Below are 20,556 nucleotides of genomic sequence, written 5' to 3' on the forward strand. Positions count from 1 at the left end.
CTGAGCAACTAACACACATCACTATCCCCAAGAGTGCCTCACTGTGACAGGGAAGAGCAAATTCCGACTCCATGTTGAATATGTTTCTTTCACTTTAACCTTTGCTTCTCAATGCTTTTGTTCTGATAAGCAATACCTGTAAGCATCCAGAATGGCCTGTCACAGGGAACTCAGTTCCTCTGTCTGAATATTAAAATGCCTTTGTTCGGCTCACAAAGAGGCAATCTGCCCCTGCCTACCTGTGAATGGCTACAGAAAAGAAGAAATGAACACATCCCCCACCCCAAGGCTAGCCACTCCAGGAGATATTTTGCAAGACTTACTGCCTTTTTTACTCTACTTCCTCACCTCCTCCCCTTCTCTGTTCTAGAAAAGAAACTGGCATTCAGACATCATAAGATGGTTTTGGGGGACCCTGTTTGTGTTAATTGCTCAGTTGTGTGTGACTCTTTGTGATCCCATGGACTGTAGCCAGCCAGACTCCTCTGTCCATGGGATTCTCCAGGCAAGAATACTGGAGTGGATTGCCATTTCCTTCTCTAGGGGATCTTCCTGGCTCAGAGATCGAACCCGGTTCTCCTGCATTGCAGGTAGATTCTTTACAGTCTGAGCCAACAGGGAAGCCCTTGGGAGACCTTTGGGAACCCTAGTCCACCATCTTCTCAGTCTGTCAGCTTTTTGAATAAAGTTGTTATTCCTTGCCTCAACACCTTCCGATTTATTGACCTATTGTGAAGCAAGCAGAGCAAGCTTGGACTCTGTAACATCACCTGACCAGCCACCTGACTTCCCCCGGCTGCCTAAGCCCAAGAGTGAGAACCATGGACAGTGGGGGGGACCCAGGACAGGGCCCAAAATGAAGGATGGGGGAATGCAGCCTAGTGTGAAATCAAAGCTTAGTATTTCCATCCACCCCCTCCACCACATCTGGGTACTTTCTTCATTTTATCCTCTCTCCTTAGTAGATTCAGCACTTTTTTCACCACTATCTCCTTCTGCCTTCAAACTTCCATAAATCTCCTTTTGTTCTTACTGTCACTGACACCGAGCAGGACCCTGCTGGGCCCTCCTGGGTACAAAAACCTCTCCGTCATCCCCGTCATCCCCGTTTCTTATTTGTAGAATAAGGCTTTAGTCTGCTGGAACATCCCTGAGTTCCAGAGCAGGAACAAGTCATTATTAACAGGGAAGTGAGGAAATGCAGAAACAAAGGAGAAACAGTTAAAGGAGAAAAGTAATGACAATAGCTCAGTGATAAAATAAGGTCCTAGTTCCTCCTCAAGGGATATACATCACAATCTGACACTATCTTAGAGTTTTCTGCCGAAACTAAGACCACCCCCACCCTGACCCAAGTAGAGGATGACAACTACAGGCTGAGCTGATACTAGGCACTAGACCTCAGAGTGGTTGGAACCAGAAAGTAGATGACTAAGATTCCTGAAACATCACCCTGTTACTTCATCACAAACCAATCAGAAGAGAGTCATGTCCCCTGCAGCCCTCACCCCAGATGTTGCCTTTGAGAATCCTTCCCTGAATTTCACGGGTATGGCCTAGGGTGGCATGTGGGGTTCAGGTCTTTCAGGCACGAACTCTCAGTACTCTTACTGTGTGCGTGCACTCAGTCACTTCAGTCATGTCTGAATCTTCCTATGAACTGTAGTCTGCCAGGTTCTTCTGTCCATGGGATTCTCCCAAGAATGTGGGAGTGGGTTGCCATGCCCTCCTCCAGGGAATCTTCCTAAACCAGGGATCGAACCCACGCGTCTCCTATATCTCCTGCATGGCAGGCAGATTCTTTACCCACTGAGCCTAGGGCCCTGCAAATGAATGCTGTACCTTCCTTCATCACAATTCTGTGTCTGGGTAAATTGGCTTTGCTGTGCTGTGGGCAAGCAGATCGGTGACATCACTTCTATATACCACGCGCTCCTAGAGATAAACAGCCTCTTCTCCACCCATGCTGTCTGATTGTGAAATATGTGGTCATCTTCTCCACGCCCATCAAAATTTCGGCCATGCCCTAGCTCTAAAACCCCAGCCTTTGCTCTGCTCTCCCTGAATCCTCTGTACTTGATGATGTCAGTGGACCTCTTTCTTTTGATTGTCCTCTCCGCTGACATCAATGTGCTCTCTGCTTCTCCAATTCCACATCGGTCCTCTTCTGCAGGGCCTCTCTCTTTTCTGCACACCCCCTTCTCTCTCCCAACATCTCCCTTCGAAATCTCAGTGTAATCCCTAAATCACCACCTCCATCTCTAGGTCCACAGATCTAGATGCCAGCTGCCTATTTCATCCATCAAATGAATTTCAACCACAATTTCTCAACTTCTCACCCGTACCCCAAGCAGCCGCCTTCTGATGACTTCCCGATTTTCATGACTCAATAGCTTTCCCAGATGGCACTGGTAAAGAACCCGCCTGCCAATGCAGGAGACATAGAGACTGGGGTTCGATCCCAAGTGGGGAAGATTCCCTGGAGGCAATGACACCCCACACCAGTATTCTTGCCTGGAGAATCTCAGGGACAGAGAAGCCTGGCGAGCTACAGCACATGGGGTTGCAAAGAGTCAAGTACGATTGAAGCGACTTAGTATGCAGCTGTCTCTGAGATGCTCTGAAGCGCCAAGCTTAGTATTCTTGGATCCTCCTTCAGCTTCCACAACACCCAGTCTTTACCTCCTTCAGACTTTCTCAAATTGGTACCTCTTTTCAGCTCCCTGCCCCCATCCACATTTCCAGGATTCTTCTGTGCCTCCAACATCAGTTCCTTATGCTAACATCTCAGAGGTGCCCCCTGCTGTGGGTGGAATGAAGCCCAACCCAGCGAAACTTCTCCAGGCTGCCCCTCCTGTCTTTCCCAATCCTGGGACATTCCTCTTCCATTGAGGCTCAGTATTCAACTCTCCCCTACACATTCCTCTATGGTAATCTCCATGGGAGATATCTCATCTAAACTCCCATATGTCTGGATCTGGCACACTCAGCCTTCTTGGCCTGTGTGTTAGTCTTGTTTTCCCAGCCATGTCAGAAGTTCCTGGAGCATCTTTGTGTTTCTTAGGATGAAGCCAGTAAATTCATAAACTCAGGAGCAAGACAAGGAAGGCAAATAAAGAAGGCAGAAAGGGGACGAAGGACATGTGTAAAAGACAAGGAGGATCCCTGTGGACCCTCTTAGTTCATTCGGTAAAGAATCTGCCTGCAATGCAGGAGACCTGGGTTCAATCCCTGGGTCAGGAAGACCCCCCTGAAGGAGGAAATGGCAACTCACTCCAGTATTCTTGCCTGGAGAATCCCATGGACAGAGGAGCCTGGCAGGCTACCGTCCACGGCATTGCAAAAGTCGGACACTTAGCGACTAAACCACCACTGTGGACAAAGCAAAACCCATCTGCAGGGGGATGGCCCTGCGGGCCACCGGTTTGAGACCCTCACCTAGATGTCTTGCCTGAGTCAGCTAGGCTATGAATATTTCTTTTATCTCTCTGAAGCAGCATCTAGCAAAGAGAGGGGAAGGGTGACCTGATTTCCTTGGCCTGGCATAGAAGGAGCAGCAGGCCTCAACAGCCCAGAGGTGTCACCTCCCCTTCTCACCCAGCCCATAGCGCTGCACCCAATGTCAGGTGCTACCCCTTGGCTCCAGCTTCCTGTGAGGTCTAACCAGCAGAAGCTTTTCTCACTCACAGACTAAAGAAAGAGCCACCTGCCCTTCCCGCTGCTCATGACCCAATCAGAGCTGGCCTGACCAAGTGCACCCTGGGAGCACCTCTGAAGGAGCACCTTCAGAGGATGTAGCATGAACATCCTCTGAAGCCTTGGCTGAGCCTCCTATGTGCCCCAACCTGGGTGGCAGAATGACACACAGGGCTGATGTGGGGAGTGGGGGTGGGGTGGAGACAGAAGGGCTGGAGGAGAAAGGCAAAGGCAGAGAGAAGATGAGTGGTGGGCAGTGGGGTGCAAACAGCCACAATGGGGTTGGGGGCCTGGCAAAGCACATGTAGAAACCCAACTAAAATACTTTTTTTCCTTTGGCTGCACCAGGTCTTAGTTGTGACACATGGGATCTTTAGTTGTGGCATGTGGGATTTAGTTCCCCAACCAGGGATTGAACCTGGCACCCTGCATTGGGAACTCAAGAGTCTCAGCCACTGGATGACCAGGGAAGTCCTGAAACCTAATTTTAACTCCTCCTGTGGCCATTCTCTCACACCCACTCCCTTCTCACTCCCTCCTCCCTAAGTCTAGCCACTCACCCCCGGCTCCTAGCCTCATCCCACTTCCAACCAAGCTACACAGGGGCCCAGACTAATCGGCTAGACCATGACTTTCATGAAGCCTCTCTCAACGACCACTGCCCACAGTAGGGCACAATCCAGAAGATTCTGGCTGCCTGGTGCTCTCCTCTGTCCATCTCGCTTTCTTGTCCATTGATTCACCACGGGAAAAATCTAATCGGCCCAGTCTGGCTGTTTCCCACCACCTCCCTCCCCTGCTCTGAAGGCAGCAGCCTCAAAGGTCACTTGAGAAAGTTACTGACTTCCTCACAAACATCAGCTGCCACCTACATTCCATCATTTCCCTCTTCCCAGAAGGCCTGGGTGCAGTAATGTATGTATGTATGCGTGAGCGTGTGCATTCAGTCACTCAGTAGTGTCTGATTCTTTTTGACCCCATGAACCCTCGTCTCCTGAACTGGTAGGTGAATTCTTTACTGCTGAGCCACCAGGTGCAGTAGTGTGTGCATGCTAAGTCACTTCAATTATGTCCAGCTCTTTGCGACCCTATGGGCTGTAGTTCACCAGGCTCCTCTGTCCATGGGTTTCTCCAGGCAAGAATACTGGAGTGGGTTGCCATGCCCTCCTCCAGGGGATCTTCCCAACACAGGGATCAAACCTGCATTGGCAGGCAGGTTCTTTACCACTAGTGCCACCTGGGAAGCCCAAGAGCACAGTGGAGTAATTCTAAACCCACGAATTAGAAGAAACTGGAGCTCAGAAGGTGTCAGTCCATTCCTGAGACTACAGGGCTTATGAGCAGCTAACCCTCCTATGCTCCGCCCTGGAGGCCTTCCCACTGGGACCTGCCTTAAATGAACACCATGAGCTCCTGGAGAACAAGGTGCAGGTTCTCTTTTTCATGTGACAAACAATGCAACAACTAGAGGGCAGAGCTAGGTAAACAGTTAAGAGGAACATTCATTAGTTTTGTGTTTGCTTATAATCTATCCTTTTGCTAAAATTCATTTTGAAAAAATTGAACTCCCCCCCCCCGCCACCCCCCCCCTCCCCCCGGCATCACAGACTGCAATGATGCTGTTCCCCCTGAAAGACATTGAAAGAGCAAAAGACACAAAGCGAGCGGAGCCCAGACGAAGGCAGCGGTCTGCTGGAATGTTCTGGAATGTTTTGATCCGGTTTCCTTTCGGAGGTGGCAGACCCTCTGTGTAGTGGAGCTCTGTGTTTGTGGTTTCTGTCTTCATGGAAGCTGTGTGGTTACCTGGAACACTGAACCAGCAGAACCATGACTTACATTTTCCGACATCACGTGATTTATGTACTATTTATGTTTCAGGATCTCTGTCATTTCCGACAGTTGCCAAAACATTTTCTACCGGGAATATTGGTACCTTGGAGTGGGAGGTGGAAACCCAGCACTAACTGCCTCCTGCATAGGATTATACTCATGATCTGCGCAGGGTGAGGCCCAGCAAGAGACAGGCCCCAGGGTTGACTGTAGCAGCAGGGAGGGACCTGGGTCACATTCAGACTCTTGATGCCTGGCCTCGAGTCATCCACCCACCATTGAAATCAGGGCTCTAGGAACGTCAGTCCTCAGAGGTGCCTCTGAGTGCGCAAGTTCACTCTGCACCCCAGGTTGATCATCTTGATGTCTCAAGTTATGAGCTTTCTGTGCAAAGTGAGGAGATAACTGAGTTTTGAAATTTCACCATTGAATTCCACTCACTGCCCCGGGCAGCTCCTGGTAACCTGCTCATAGCAGCCTCCCCCCCGCACCTGCCTGTCCCCACTGCAGCCTTGAGTCCTCAGGCCACTCCTGGCCCAGTAACAATCTGGAAGAGATGGCACCAGTGGACCCTGAAAGCAGTCCTTCAACTCAACTCCTTCAAACATCACTCTTCCTGTGCTTTATCAGGCCCACATTGCTCCAGGCGCTCAGCTGAGCCACAAGCCTTGTGAAAAAGAATTGCCTCACAAGCCTGTGTGATAAAGGGCAATCAGAGAGGTATGCACGAAATATAGGTGAGGCCCTGAGCACCATGAGAGGAAGGAAGTCTTTGTGAGTTGGAATGCTTGTGCTCAGCCGTGTCTAACTCTTTGCCACTCCATGACTGCAATCTGCCAGGCTCCTCTGTCCATGGAGGTGACTCTGGTAAAGGAATGAAGAAGACTGGGTGAGAAAGCTGCAAAGGGCAGGTCCAGGCCAGAGCATGATTCCAACACGTAGCCCTGCTTCATAATGAGGCCAAGACCCTTATCTACACGTCAGAGTTGGCAGAGGCCTTCATTTGTTACAGCTTAATCCTAATCTGATCCTGGCTGGAAGGGAAGCCCTTCTCTTCTGCTGTCAGACTGTGACCTTCCACCTGCGAGTCCCAACAAAGCACTTAGGAGTAAAATGGAATAAAGGAGAAAACATCAGAGCACACCCAACAAGAGTAAGTGCTATTTCTTGAAATTCTTGTTTATGGTTATATCAATATATACATGTGATTGTGGCTGTGTGGATGAATGTGTAAATTGGGTTGTAATGGAAAAAAGACTTTTTTTTTTCCCGATCATTTATTTGGCTGTATCGAGTTTTAGTTGTGGCATGTGGGGTCAGTTCCCCGACTAGGGATCGAACCTGGATGCCTTGCATTGGGAAAGCAGAGCCTTAGCCACTGGACCACGAGGGAAGTCCCTGTAAAAAAAAATTTCTTCCTGAGGGTTGTGGTCTTAAAAGCTGAAGAAACCATTGCTTTATTTTTATTTATTTTTTTGAAACCATTGCTTTAAGGGAAAGCATCCATCTATCAACTATTAAACGAAGACTAAATTGAATCTTGTTTTAGGTAGAGAAAAAAAGCAAGACTTGGCTCTTGCAATTAAGCTCTGAATTTGGGGATGAAAAGACAAACACACCAGTAGGACAGGATGAGAAAAATCACAATGACAGAGGGGTGTGCCCAGGGGAGGCAGGCCACGGGCCCTGCCAGGGTGCCAGTGCTCCCAACTGGGGGTGGGGGGTGTGAACACAGAACTGCAGGGGCTGGTGTGGCCGCCAAGAGCCAGGGGCTGCTCGGCGGGAGGTGGGGAGGAAAGCAGGGTCAGTGGGGCTGGGCAAGAATGGAAGGATCTGAGGGGAGAGCTGAAGACTTTCCCCTCTGGGACATGTGAAATTATCCCTATGGTTTAGAAGGGGATGGCTCGAGGCAGGGGCTGGGAGGTGGGGGTGGGGCAGCAGTTTGAGGACCAGATGTTGCATTTGTCCCTGGTTCAAGGATTTTTCAAATTTACGTGAACATTGGTCCAGATAAAAACTTAGTCTAGTACTGGGAAGACCCAGAGGGATTGGGTAGAGAGGGAGGTGGGAGGGGGGATCGGGATGGGGAATACAAGTAAATCCATGGCTGATTCATGTCAGTGTATGACAAGACCCACTGCGGTATTGTAAAGTGATTAGCCTCCAACTAATAAAAATAAATTAAAAAAAAAAAGTGAAAAAAAAGAAAAAGAAAACTTAGTCTATAGTTAACCATTTGTTAACCTGATAGGACTATCCATGTTATGCTTTTCTTCATATTTCTGCCTTGCAGTCCAGCTAGACCCAGCACTGGTGTCTGCCTGCCAGGCTTCCTTCCTCTCTTATCCCTGCTGAGCACCAAACCCTCCTGCAGGGGACAGGTTCAGGGAAAAGAGTGTGTTAGCCGCTCGGTCGTGACTCAGTCCCAAGTCTGCAACCCCATGGACTGTAGCCTGCCAGGCTCCTCTGTCCATGGAATTCTCCAGGCAAGAATACTGGAGTGGGTATCCATTTCTTCTCCAGGGGATTGTCCCCATCCAGGGATTGAACCCTGGTCTTCTGCACTGCAGGCAGATTCTTTACCATCTGAACCCCCAGGGAAACCCAGGCCTACCCCCTAACACCCCTCCTTACATACCTGGGGGGCTGCCTGCAAACTAGCTGAGAAGGATGCAGCAGGGCTGATGGTCTGATTTTCAGCTCAGCAAACAGGGACTGGCCTCTCTTTCTGCTTGTAAAAGTAGAATGGAAAAAGCAACTTAACACAAAGAAAAGTTAATTTAAAAATAAGATTAAAGTTTCAAAAAAAAAGTATAAATAGAAAAGCAAAAGTAACCAAAGGGACTAAGATTCTATTTCCCCTTAAAGCGAAAACAGTTTTTGTCTGTAGATCCAGAATATACTGTGTGCCTTTTCCTAGTCAGGGGCTTCCCAGGTGGTACTAGTGGTAAAGAACTCGCTTGCCAATGAAGGAGACCTACGAGATGCTGGCTTGATCCCTGGGTCAGGAAGATCTCCTGGAGAAGGGCATGGCAACCCATTCTGGTATTCTTGCCTGGAGAATCCTGCATGGACAGAAGAGCCTGTTGGGTGACAGTCCACAGGGTCGAAGAGTCAGACACAACTGCAGTGACTTAGCAGCAGTTTCCTAGTCATCCCTCTGAGTCCAGTAACTGGAAAGGAACTAGGCAATGTTAATATGCAGCAACCAAAGGGCTAACTTTTAAAAGAAATTTTTATTTTATATTGGAGTACAAAATGACCCTGATGCTGGAAAAGATTGTAGCATCACCTACTCAATGGACTGTGGAGGACAGGGAAGCCTGGCAGGCTGCATGAAGTCCATGGGGATGCTAAGAGTCGGACAGGACTTAGCGACTGAATAATAACACAGTTGATTAACAATGCAAAGGGCTAATTTTGGGGGGTTGGGAATCCACTTTCTTTCCATTATACTTTGAACTTTTTTTTTTTTGAACTCTTTTTAAGAGGTACCCTAGAGAGTCGTAAAGTGCCCTTCTGTGTTGTCTATTCTTGTGCAAAGGTTGGTCTTTTCTTGGCTCTTCACATGCCAAGTCCCTCTCCACACCTCTGCTTCCAGTGGGTTCTGTTGCCTGCAATCCATTTGCCCTTGTTTTACACCTACCTGAATTCTGCCTCCAAAATGCCATTCAAATCCCATCTCCTCTACGAAGTCAACCCACAAGGAGGGCTTAGCACTCCCAAAATTTTTTATCCTTTTAAATCTTTATGAATAAGGGACTCATTCATTTCCCTATTTTTATAGCTTTGTCATGTTAAATGTTTATCACTGAGATCACAAATTCCTGGAACCCCAGAGACACCAACTTATATTTCTGTGCCTGGCACGGAACTGAATATATAATAGGACCTCAGAACTGAGATCTGTCACAAATCTGATACAAAATCTGAGTTCAAGACTCTGGGACCTCGGGAGCTTCCTTAATGCCACTAGGGTATGACTTCCTGTCTTGTAAAACTAGGATGGTAATAGTACCTACAATTTAGAGATGCTGCAGAGGTTAAACAAAACTATAGGTAAATGTTTAACACACAGCACGGGATAGGTTATTTCTACAAATTGGTAAGATAGAAGTCAAAGGACTTTGTTTATTTCTCTATCCAGTCTTAAGGTTTTCCCCCTCCTTGTGAGTTTTATTACATTTTTACTTATTTTTGAAATAAGTAATATTTCAAAACAATTACAATGGTTCTAAAATCGAGTCAGAACAAAAAGCTATTTCAGAGAAGTGTCATTCTTCTCAATTTCCTTCTTCCTTTTATCCTGTTCCCACTATGCCCTGCAGGTAACTAATCTCATTAGGGTTTTTTGTTTTTTTTTTTTTTTTGTCCTTATTTCCTCCTCTCAAATGATATTCTTAAGACTGCGTTCTTTTGAGACCTGATTCTCAGGACCCTAGTCATCTTTACACTTCAGTTTGGGAGGTGTTGCAAGCAGGCGCTCCATGACAATGGGGTTAGTTGGGACTAATTCTCAAGGGATTAGTCATGGTGAGAAAGAGCTGTCATTCTTCACTGGACTGTTGTAAATACTTGCCCCAGGTCCCAAGGTATCTCTGTGACTGGTAAAGGGACCACAGCCCCATTCCTGCTATTTGGGAGTTCCTGCTACTCCCAGAGGCTGAAGGGAAAGTGTCACGCCCCACAGAGCCCAGAGGACCTGTCCTCCCATAGAGCGCAGGGCCTGACTCAAAAGTATATGATTGGATTTTTAAAAATAATTATTTATTTATGACTGTACTGAGTCTTCGTTGCAGTGAGGGAACTTTTCCTAGTTGTGGAGAGTGGGAGCTACTCTCTAGTTGCAGTGAGTGGGCTTCTCATTGGGCTGACTTCTCTTGTTATGGAGTGTGGGCTCTAGGGTGTGTGGGCTTCCGTGGTTGCAGAGTGTGGACTCTGTACATGTGGCTCAAGGGCTCCAGAGCACAGGCTCAGTAGTTGTGGCAGACGGGCATAGTTGTCCCACCGCATGTGGGACCTTCCCAGACCAGGGATAGATCAAACCAGTGTTCCTTGCATTGCAAAGTGGATTCTTTACCACCGGAGAAGTCCCTTTAAATAATTTTATTTATTTATTTATCTTTGGCTGTCCTGGGTCTTCCTTGCTATGCAGGCTTTTTTCTAGCTGCAGAGAGCCAGAGCTAGTCTCCAGTTGCGGCGCACAGGCTTCTCATTATGGTGGCTTCTCTTGTTGCAGAGCATGGGCTTCAGGGCAGGCAGGCTTCAGTAGGCATACAGACTTAGCTGCTCTGAGGCCTGTTCGATCTTCTCGGATCAGGAATTGAACCCGAACCCATGTCTCCTGCATTGGCAGGCAGATTCTTTACCACTGATTCACCAGGGACGCCCCTGTGATTGCATTTTTAAAAAAATCCACACCCAAGCATGTGTAGTGCTCATGATGGGAAAGCAGCCCTTTCTGCTTCTAATCCTTATTTCTCCTCCTTATTTCTCCTTGGGATCTGAGGGATCAAGTTTGAAAAGTTTCTAGGCACTTCTCCACAGGACCTCGGTTCAAGGAGGAAAAAAAAAAAAAAAAACCCTGAGTAAATAAAAGGGCCCAGCCATAGGGAGGTGGCTAGAGGAAGCGGAGGCCCACAGCTAGAGGTATTCATTGGAAAAAGCAGTGGGTGGAGAAGCTCCTGACTCTGAGGAGTCAGGCTGGCCCCAAGTCAGCTCCGAGGTTGTGACTCACGGCGGCGAGGAAAAGGAGTGCCCTGTACTCTGGGGGAGGCTGCCTGCTCCAAACAGGGGAGCGGTGGCCAAGGAAGGAAATGAAGCAATCCAGGATTGATGAGTGGCCTCGGGGCAACCCGAGCTGGGAGCCCAAGTTGTCCCCAACTGCTGCTACTCCATATTGTTACCCTGAACCCCAAGGGACAAACATCATGGAAGAGAGTGGATTTGCCTGGAGAAGGGAATCGGGCCCTGTTCTGCGCAAATAGTTCCACCTTTCTTTCCCCAAGCTGGGGAAGACCTGGCAGCCAGCATCCTGATACAGCCCAGAGCCATGCTTTATTTTACTTGTAATTAGAAAAACACTTGGGGACTTCCCCGGTGGTCCAGTGGTTAAGACGCTTCACTTTCAATGCAGGGGGCACGGTTTCAATTCCTTGTCTGGGAACTAAGATCCTATATGCCACATGGTGTCTCCAAAAATGATTAATAATAATAAATGTTTCTTTTTTGTTTGTTTTTTTCATTATTTATTTTTTTTTCTTTTTCGTATTCTTTTTCTTCTTCTTTTTTTTTGTTTTTGTTTTTTTCTGTTTTTTTTTTTTTTTCGTGTTTCTTTTTTTAAAAAAGAAAAATACTTGAATAGAGGTGACTTTGCACAAATATGGGCTCTCCAGTTCACCATGGCCACCATCTCATCCTACGTTGGCATCACAAATTGAGGCTCCACTCTGCACCTGCCTCTGAAATTATTTGAAATGTCAACTCCCGAACAAGCAGCACTGCAAGTTCCTCCCACCTCTGGGGCTCTAGGAGTCTGTGTCCTGGAAAAAAACGATTTTTCAACAGTAACTAGAAACAGGGTGAGCAGGCTGCCCTGGGATGATAAGGAAATGATCCTCGCCTAGCAGGCTAGAGAGGACGAGCCTGGCAAGGCATCAGGACTGAGCCTACACCAGGCACAAGTGACACAGCTTAGAGGGAATTCAAAACAGCATCTCTGACACCTCCCGGTACCTCCTGTCTCTCTAGGGCTGTCACTGCCAGCAAGTGGGCATCACGCCCATCCTGCAGTGGGCAATGAGGGGGCTAGGTTCCCATCTGTCTGGTGTCCTAAAGCTGGTGGCTGGAACCATAGTGTCCAGGTTCCAGCCGCCCTCTGCTGGGCAAGTACAGAAGCTGCTTCCCAAAGAAAGAGGTGCCCCTCTCTCCTGGAACCCCCTGAATCTGGGAGGTGGGAAAGGCATTCTGCTTTTCCACCACCTTCCCCGAAAAGCTGGAGAAGGTATCGGTGCCTCCTGAAATATCTCTAGTAAAAGTCTGAAGTCACTTAAGTCCTCTGCCTTTAATCAGAATGACTTTTCTTGACATAGGGTCTGACCCAATGATATGCCCACTAAATATTAATAGAATAAATAACTAGCTCAGCAGTTACCCACCATAGAAACCGTTTCTGAGGGACTTGCCTGGTGGTCCAGTAGCCAAGACTCCCAGCTCCCAATGCAGAGGGCCTCGATTCCAACCCTGGGCAGGGAACTAGATTCCACGCGCCACAACAAAGATTGAAGACCCCAAGTGCCGCAACTAAGGCCAGTGCAGCCAAATGAGTAAATATATATTTTAAAAGTAAAAACAAGGAAACTGCTCCTGGCTTTGTCCAGGAGAACAGGTCCAGTGTGTTGGCCCTCTTTCTGAAATTCCTAATAGATGGGTCCTTCTACTGAGCTCTCCCAGTTTCAAGCTGCTGTCACTGGAGGTCCAACCTGGCCTCCTTTCTTTGGGACCCTGGAGGCATCTTTCTGGGCTGCCCCAGCCGCGCAGCGGTACAGAATCTGCCTGCCATGCGGAAGACCCAGATCTGACCCCTGGGTCAAGAAGATCCCCTGGAGAAGGTAATGGCAACTCACTCCAGGATTCTTACCTGAAGAATTCCATGGACAAAGAAGCCTGGTGGGCCACAGTAGGGTCTCAAAGAGTCAGACAAGGCTGATCAACTAACACACCCACACCAGGCATCTTTCTTCTAATCCCCTCAACCCAGCTCTCCATTCCCAGCAGAGATGCTTACAAATCACGCTGGGTCTAGTTCACAGCTTCTTTCCTTTCTCGCTCTCTTTAAACATTTCCTCTGTCTCTGTTTTGAACACCAGGGTTCTTCATTTGGACATTGAGATAGTCTCTTCTGCCTGAAGCAACCACAGGCCTTTAATGAGGCCTCTTTTGTCCATTAATTATTAACTGTTGTTGCTTGACACTTGTAAATAATGTAGGCCAGGAGAAAGGCTGGAAAAGACCTCTGGGACCCCCTGGCGTGAGCCTGGAGAGGGCCAGGTTCCGAGAGGCCTGTGGAAGGGCCTCAGGTCCAGGCCACTTAGGAAGACGTTCATCAAGCCTGTCTCAGGTGCTAACTAACCAAACCATACTTAAATGTGTGTGTGTTTAAGTTTTTTTCCTATTATGCCCATTTCTCTTACAACTTATTTTTCCTAGTTAATAATAGGGGTCTAACTTTTTTTAAAGCTAGGTGACATATGTGGTGTTAAAAAATAAACCGAGGCATATTAAGAATTTCAAGAAGTTATTTGAGCAAAAATCAATTTAGCTCTCTCTGGGCTCAGACCTAGGTTGTGGTGACACGGTGAAATGCACCAACGTCGGGATTGTGGACAAATATGGGACCTGTTACGGTGCCTCCCTCGGGAAAACGGAGAAGAAAACTGAAGTCAGCCAGCGCACCAAATACACTTGCTCCTTCTGAGGCAAAACCAAGGTGCAGAGACAAGCTGTGGGCATTTGGCTCTGTGATTCCTGCATGAAAACGGTAGTGGGTGATGCCGGGGTGCCATTTCTGGTGCCATTTCTGCTGTCACAGTAAAGTCTGCCATCAGAAAAGGGAAGGAATTGAAGGACAAGTAGAAGTGCCACCATTTGATAACATTGATAGCCTACAGTAAATGGGTTAATTTTTATGTAACAAAAATTTTTTTAAAAATCTGTTCAAAGCTGGCAGTGCTCAGTTTGGCCAACAGAAAGGAGCCCCAAGGAACTGTACAAAATGAAAACATTTTATAGGCAGAGAGGAACAGGAACAAGAAATTATACTGGGCAAAAAATAGCAGATTGATTATTGTAAGGTAACTTTAGGGGATGGCAGGGGTCTCATAGGCAGATAACCTCACTAATGCTAATCAGGTGATCCCTGATTGGCTGGGTTAAGATTCCACTGCTGGGAGAGCCAAAAATGTAATTAAGGCTTAGTTTGGTGACATGGGGCTCAGCATAAGTAACTCCATCTTGGACCTGTCATCTTGTTTTTAACAACTGGTAGGAAAAATTCAAAGGACTGAGGTGAGTCAGTAGAAAGCTGTGCTCTCCCCTATTCCTTTCCCCATGTCCCTTGCCCACAGAAAGACTGCCCCTTTTTGAAGTACTGATGTGAACATCTAGACACATGGTTATTGCCAGTCAAAGCTTATTGAGCATCTGCTGTGATCCAAGCACTATTTACAAAAATTCTATCCTAGTAAACTTGCATTCTGATGAGAGGTGAGGGGATCAGGCAACAAACGAGATAAATCCATCAAATCCATGATGTGTTATATGTTGATAAAGTGAAAAGTGAAAGTGTTAGTTGCTCAATTGTGTCTGACTCTGTGACCCCATGGAATTTAACCAGCCAGGCTCCTCTGTCCATGGAATTCTCAGACAAGAATACTGGAATGGGTTGCCATGCCCTCCCTCCAGGGGATCTTCTCGACCCAGAGATGGAACCTGGGTCTCCTGTGTTGTAGGCAGATTCTTTACCATCTGAGCCACCAGGGAAGCCCTATATGTTGATAAGGGCAATAGAAAAAAATGTAACCAGGGTCTGAGAGCTGATCCTGACTGTTCTTTCCCTCTGCTATCCTGGCCACATCCTGAGAACCTGGGGCTGTGCTGGCCAAGTCACTCCTTCACTACACTCCTTGGCATTGGGGTGCTTGCCCTGCATGATCAAGTGGGGCTCTAGCAGGTCCTCAGGGGTCAGCTGGAGAACCTCCAAAGTAGCTGTTGGGATTGGGATTGCTCACCTTCATTTATCCTTGATCAGAGTTTATGAATATTTTTTCATATTTATTTATTTATTTGGCTGAGTTTCATCTTAATTGTGGCACGAAGGTTCTCTATTGTGGTGCACAGGCTCAGTAGTTCTGGCACACAGGCTTAGTTGCCCATGTGGGCATGAAGCATGTGGGATCTTAGTTTCCCAACCAGGAATCGAATCTGTGACCCCTGTATTGGAAGGCAGATTCTTAAACAATGGACTACAGGGAACTCCCTATGAATGTTTTTCTGTCTTTAACTAAATGTTATTAGAATTCTCTACATCAGATGGTCTCTGGACTAGCAGCATCAGGACCAGCATCATGTGGGAACTTGTCAGAAATGCAAATTCTTAAGCCCCCTCCCCCAGTCCCACTGGATCTTAGACTCTGGGGCTGGAGTCCCTAAATTTGTTTTAACTAGCCATAAGGTCTACTCTGGGATTCCCTGGTGACTCAGATGGTAAAGAATCTGCCTGCAGTGCAGGAGACCTAGATTGGATCTCTGGGTCAGGAAGAACCCCTGGAGGAGGAAATGGCAACTCACTCTAGTAACTCTTGCCTGGAGTTCCATGGACAGAGGAGCCTAGCAGGCTACAAGTCCATGGGGTCGCAAAGAGTCAGACACAACTAAGCAATTAACACATACACGCACAACATCTGCTCTACAAAAATACTTCACTAATTCACATTCCTAACAATTATGGTCATAAGCACACATTTTGTAGAGTTACGCATCTTAAAAAAATGTTTTCCAGATGAAATCCTAGACTAGAGATAGAGCTTATATGTTAACAAGTAAAAGTTAAGTCTACTTTAAATGGAGTATAATCTATAAAAACCATGAACCACTAAAGGTAGGAGAAGTAGAGACTTCCCTGGCAGTCCACTGGTTAAGAATCCTCCTTCCATGCTAAGTCACTTCACCCTTGTCTGACTCCTTGCAACCCCATGGACTGTAGCCTGCAAAGCTCCTCAGTCCACGGGATTTCAGACAAGAATATGGAGTAGGTTTGCCATTTTCTCCTTCATGGGATCTTCTTGACCAAGGGATTGAACCCACATCTCTAGCATCTCCTACATTGACAGGGGGATTCTTTATCACTAGCTCCACCTGGGAAGCCATTTTGTACCCCTACCAGACCATTTATCATCTTACCACAGTGCATAACTCTCCCACTCTCTGGTTCTAGTCAGAGAGGGCTTGGAGCTGAATTAGGGTCCCTGGGAGCATGTCTGGGTTAGGTTAAAAAAAAAATTCTTGCAATGTCACAAGCAGAACAACTAAAAGTGCGTACAAGGAATTGCATTCACCAAGCCACCCTTTCGGACCAACAAACTCTGGGAATCTGTGTTCACTTCCTGTACCCCTCTCTCCTCCCGAAGCATGGACTGGGCGAAAGACCTTGACAGCAATGAGCAGGGTTAATTCTGCAAACTTTTCAGCCTCTCTCCATAGATCCGGCTCTCTCTCATGCCCTGGGGCCTGACTGCACGCTGCAGATATTTGCATTTATAATATAAAACTTCCTTCCCAGCCTTTCTAAACCAGAAATCTGTTCCTTCCAGCTTAAAATGAAGCTGGGACCTCCCTGTCTTCGTACCTGTGGGCCCTTAAGCCTCCCCCCCCATTTCCAGGATGCCTCGACCCTTAGCTTCTGAGGCTCAGCCTGTGCCTCCCACATGTAACCTGCCCTGTGGCATTAATCTAAGTCCAGCAGACACAGGCAGATGCTACAGAGTTGCCCAATTTCCTCTAAAAGAATATTTTAACTTTTCTTCCTGGAGATAGCTTCTTGCTCATTTTCAGGCCTGAGTAATCTTTCAGGCAATCGGGTCACAAGTTATCCTGACAGGAAAGTCTCCCATTATTTAATAACCTGAAGTCTCATCTTACCGTGTATTCTCTTTCTCCATCATTTGTGCACAAATATTTCCATCACCGGTTGATTAAGCATGCCCATACATGGGCCGACTGTATTCATTGTACCACACTACCTTATATAAGGTACTTGAGCACCCCCGGCAGCTCTAGGAACCTGCCCCCCATGGGTATTGGGCTGTAAAGGGTGTGTCCCCAACAGAACTTCAGGAAATTCTAAAAATGTACTTTACATATTTATTATTTTTTGGCCACACCGCATGTGGGATCATAGTTTCCCGACCAGAGATCAAACCTTAACCCTTGCATTGGAAGTGAGGAGTCTTAACCACTGAACCACAAGGGAAGTCCCTAAAGAATGTACTTTAGGTAGATAGAAGGGAAGCAATCCACAAAAAAGATCAGAAATACAGGAAAGAATAAAGAACACTGATACTGTGAAACAAGAAAACTGTCTGCTGGGCTTAAAACAGCAAAATGAACAGGTAAACGGGGGAGGAATTGAGGTTCATGTATTCAAATATCCTTGTGTGGTTTGAAGGCTATAAAGCTATTTATTTTAGATTTTACCAAGTTAATCATGAATATCAAAATACCTGGGGTAAAAATTAATAGGCTAAAATATATAATTCTCATACTTGTAAAAATTAAAAAAGGAATTAGAAAAAATATTTAACCCATCCCAAAGAAGCCAGTGAGTGTTAGTAGCTCAGTTCAGTTCAGTTCAGTCGCTCAGTTGTGTCCGATTCTTTGCAACCCATGGACTGCAGCACGCCAGGCTTCTCTGTCCATCACCAACTCTCAGAGCTTGCTCAAACTCATGTCTATCGAATTGGTGATGCCATCCAACCATCTCATCCTCTGTTGTCCCCTTCTCCTCCTGCCTTCAATCTTGCGCAGCATCAGGGTCTTTTCTAATGAGTCAGTTCTTCGCATCAGGTGGCCAAAGTATTGGAGTTTCAGCTTCAGCATCAGTCCTTGCAATGAATATTCAGGACTGATTTCCTTTAGAATAGACTGGTTTCATCTCCTTGCAATCCAAGGGAATCTCAAGAGTCTTCTCTAACACCTCAACTCAAAAGCATCAGTTTTTTGGCACTCACATCCATACATGACTACTGGAAAAACCACAGCCTTGACTAGAAGGACCTTTGTTGGCAAAGTAATGTCTCTGCTTTTTAATATGCTGCCTAGGTTTGTCATAGCTTTTCTTCCAAGGAGGAAGCATCTTTTAATTTCATGGCTGCAGTCACCATTTGCAGTGATTTTGGATTCCAAAAAACAAAGTCTGTCTGTTTCCATTGTTTCCCCATCTATTTGTTATGAAGTGATGGGACCAGATGCCATGATCTTAGTTTTCTGAATGTTGAGTTTTAAGTCAACTTTTTCACTCTCCTCTTTCACTTTCAACATGAGGCTCTTTAGTTCTTCAATTTCTGCTATAAGGGTGCTGTCATCTGTGTATCTGAGGTTATTGATATTTCTCCTGGCAATCTTAATTCCAGTTTGTGCTTCATCCAGCTTGGCATTTTGCAGGATGTACTCTGCATATAAGTTAAATAAACAGGGTGACAATATACAGACTTGACATACTCCTTTCCTGATTTGGAACCAGTCTGTTGTTCCAAGTTCAGTTCTAACTGTTGGAGGCAGGTAAGGTATCTGGTATTCCCATCTCTTTAAGAATTGTAGCTCAGTCATGTTCAACTCTTTGTGACCCCATGAACTATAGTCACCAGGCTCCTCTGTCCATGGGATTTCTCAGGCAAGAATACTGGGGTGAGTTGTCATTTCCTTCTCCAGAGGATCTTACCAACCCATGGATCAAACCTGGGTCTCCTACACTACAGGCAGATTCTTAGCATCTGAGCCACCAGAGAGGAATACAAATAGAAAAGAAGGCAAATATAAAGCACAATAAAATAAATCTAAATAAATAAATCTGGATAAAATAATCTAGAGGGATAATAATCTCTTTAAAGATTATAAATAATCTTTAGAGATAATAAAATAATCTAAGAGCTGATTATCATATAAATTTTAAAGGAGTATATAAAATATAAGTAACTGAACATTTTCACTTAAAAAAAACAAAGATTGGGAATGCCCTGGAGATTCAGTGGTTAGGACTCAGAGCTTCCACTGCAGGGGCCAAAGTTTCCATCTCCTAGTCCAGGAACTAAGATTCCATATGCCCCACGTGGCTGGCCAAAAAAAAAAAAAATTAACAAAATAAAGGAATACAACAGGGTATATGGGCAAACTAAGGGAAAGAAAGCAGATGTAGCCATGTTACGATCAGGCAAAATAGAATTTAAGGCAAAAAGCATTACTAGAGATAAAGAGGATCAATCCATTATGATAGAAGGTTTATTACACCAGGAACATAAAACTAGTACAGATTTGTGTGAGCCTAACTAAATAGCTTCAAAGTACTGTATGTAAATAAAACATGAACAGAACTACCAGGAGAAATTCACAGAGCTACCACCCATGGAATATTTTACACATTACCTTCTGTAATATTTAGATCAAGGTGTTACTATATTAACTAAACTCTGCAGCCAGGAAGTTTAACTTTAAGCAGAAGTAGAACAACTGTTGTGGAATACACGTTATTTTGAATCTTACATGGAACTTTTATGAAAAAAGATCTCATGGAGCTAATTTCCTCAAATCTTAAAAGACTGATGTCATTCTTTAAATGTAATCCATTTAAATTTGAAAGTATTAACCAAAGGAAAATTAGAAGAATACTATATTTGGAAATTCATAAGATAAATTCTAAATAACTGATATGTCAAAGAAGAAACTAGTGTGGAAATCACTTAGTATGCAGAAATAATGACAATATACTAACATATCACAAACACTATTTTTTAAATTAATTAGTTAATTTACTCATTTGGTCATGCTGAGTCTTAGTTAAGGCATGTGGGATCTTTAGTTGCAGTATGTGGGATCTATGTTCCCTGACCAGGGATTGAACCTGGGCCCCCTGTATTGGGAGCAAGGAGTTGTAGCCACTGGACCACCAGGGAAGTCCCCACAAACACTCTTTAGATATTCATAGTCTTAAATGCTCCTGTTAGAGAAAAATAAAAGCTGCAAATTAGAGATTCATGTAAATATCCTACTTGTGGGAAAGGAAAGCTTAGTTGCTCAGTCGTATCTGACTCTTTGCAATCCCATGGACTGTAGCCTGCAAGGCTCCTCTGTCCATGGGAATTCCCAGGCAAGAATAATGGAGAAATATCTGATTTAAGAAGTTGCAAAAAAAAAAAAAAGAAGTTGCAAAAAAGACAAAAGAAACCCAAAAGAGCCAAAATCTTACTTCATCCCCTGGAA

At 45.8% G+C, this 20,556-nt stretch overlaps 1 protein-coding gene and 1 pseudogene across 4 annotated transcripts in view; one reads left to right on the plus strand and one right to left on the minus strand.

Moving 5' to 3' along the window:
* Nucleotides 1-5,332: 5,332 nt before the first annotated feature.
* The window catches only part of CHCHD5 (coiled-coil-helix-coiled-coil-helix domain containing 5), a 46,645-nt gene continuing 31,421 nt past the window's right edge, over nt 5,333-20,556 (minus strand). Inside the window, exon 4 of one of the 4 annotated variants that reach the window (XM_065929198.1) lies at nt 5,333-5,507. In XM_065929198.1, the coding sequence (XP_065785270.1) occupies nt 5,496-5,507 (12 nt within the window). In that variant the 3' untranslated portion in view covers nt 5,333-5,495. Of the gene's footprint in view, nt 5,508-5,536; nt 6,391-8,212; nt 8,255-17,734; nt 18,753-20,556 lie in introns of those variants that run through there. The other 3 variants (XM_065929195.1, XM_065929196.1, XM_065929194.1) reach the window with 3 other exon arrangements.
* Nucleotides 11,928-14,160, plus strand: LOC136162772 (large ribosomal subunit protein eL43-like; annotated as a pseudogene).

The sequence above is a fragment of the Muntiacus reevesi genome, chromosome 3 (assembly GCF_963930625.1).
Source record: "Muntiacus reevesi chromosome 3, mMunRee1.1, whole genome shotgun sequence".
Classification (NCBI taxonomy): domain Eukaryota; kingdom Metazoa; phylum Chordata; class Mammalia; order Artiodactyla; family Cervidae; genus Muntiacus; species Muntiacus reevesi.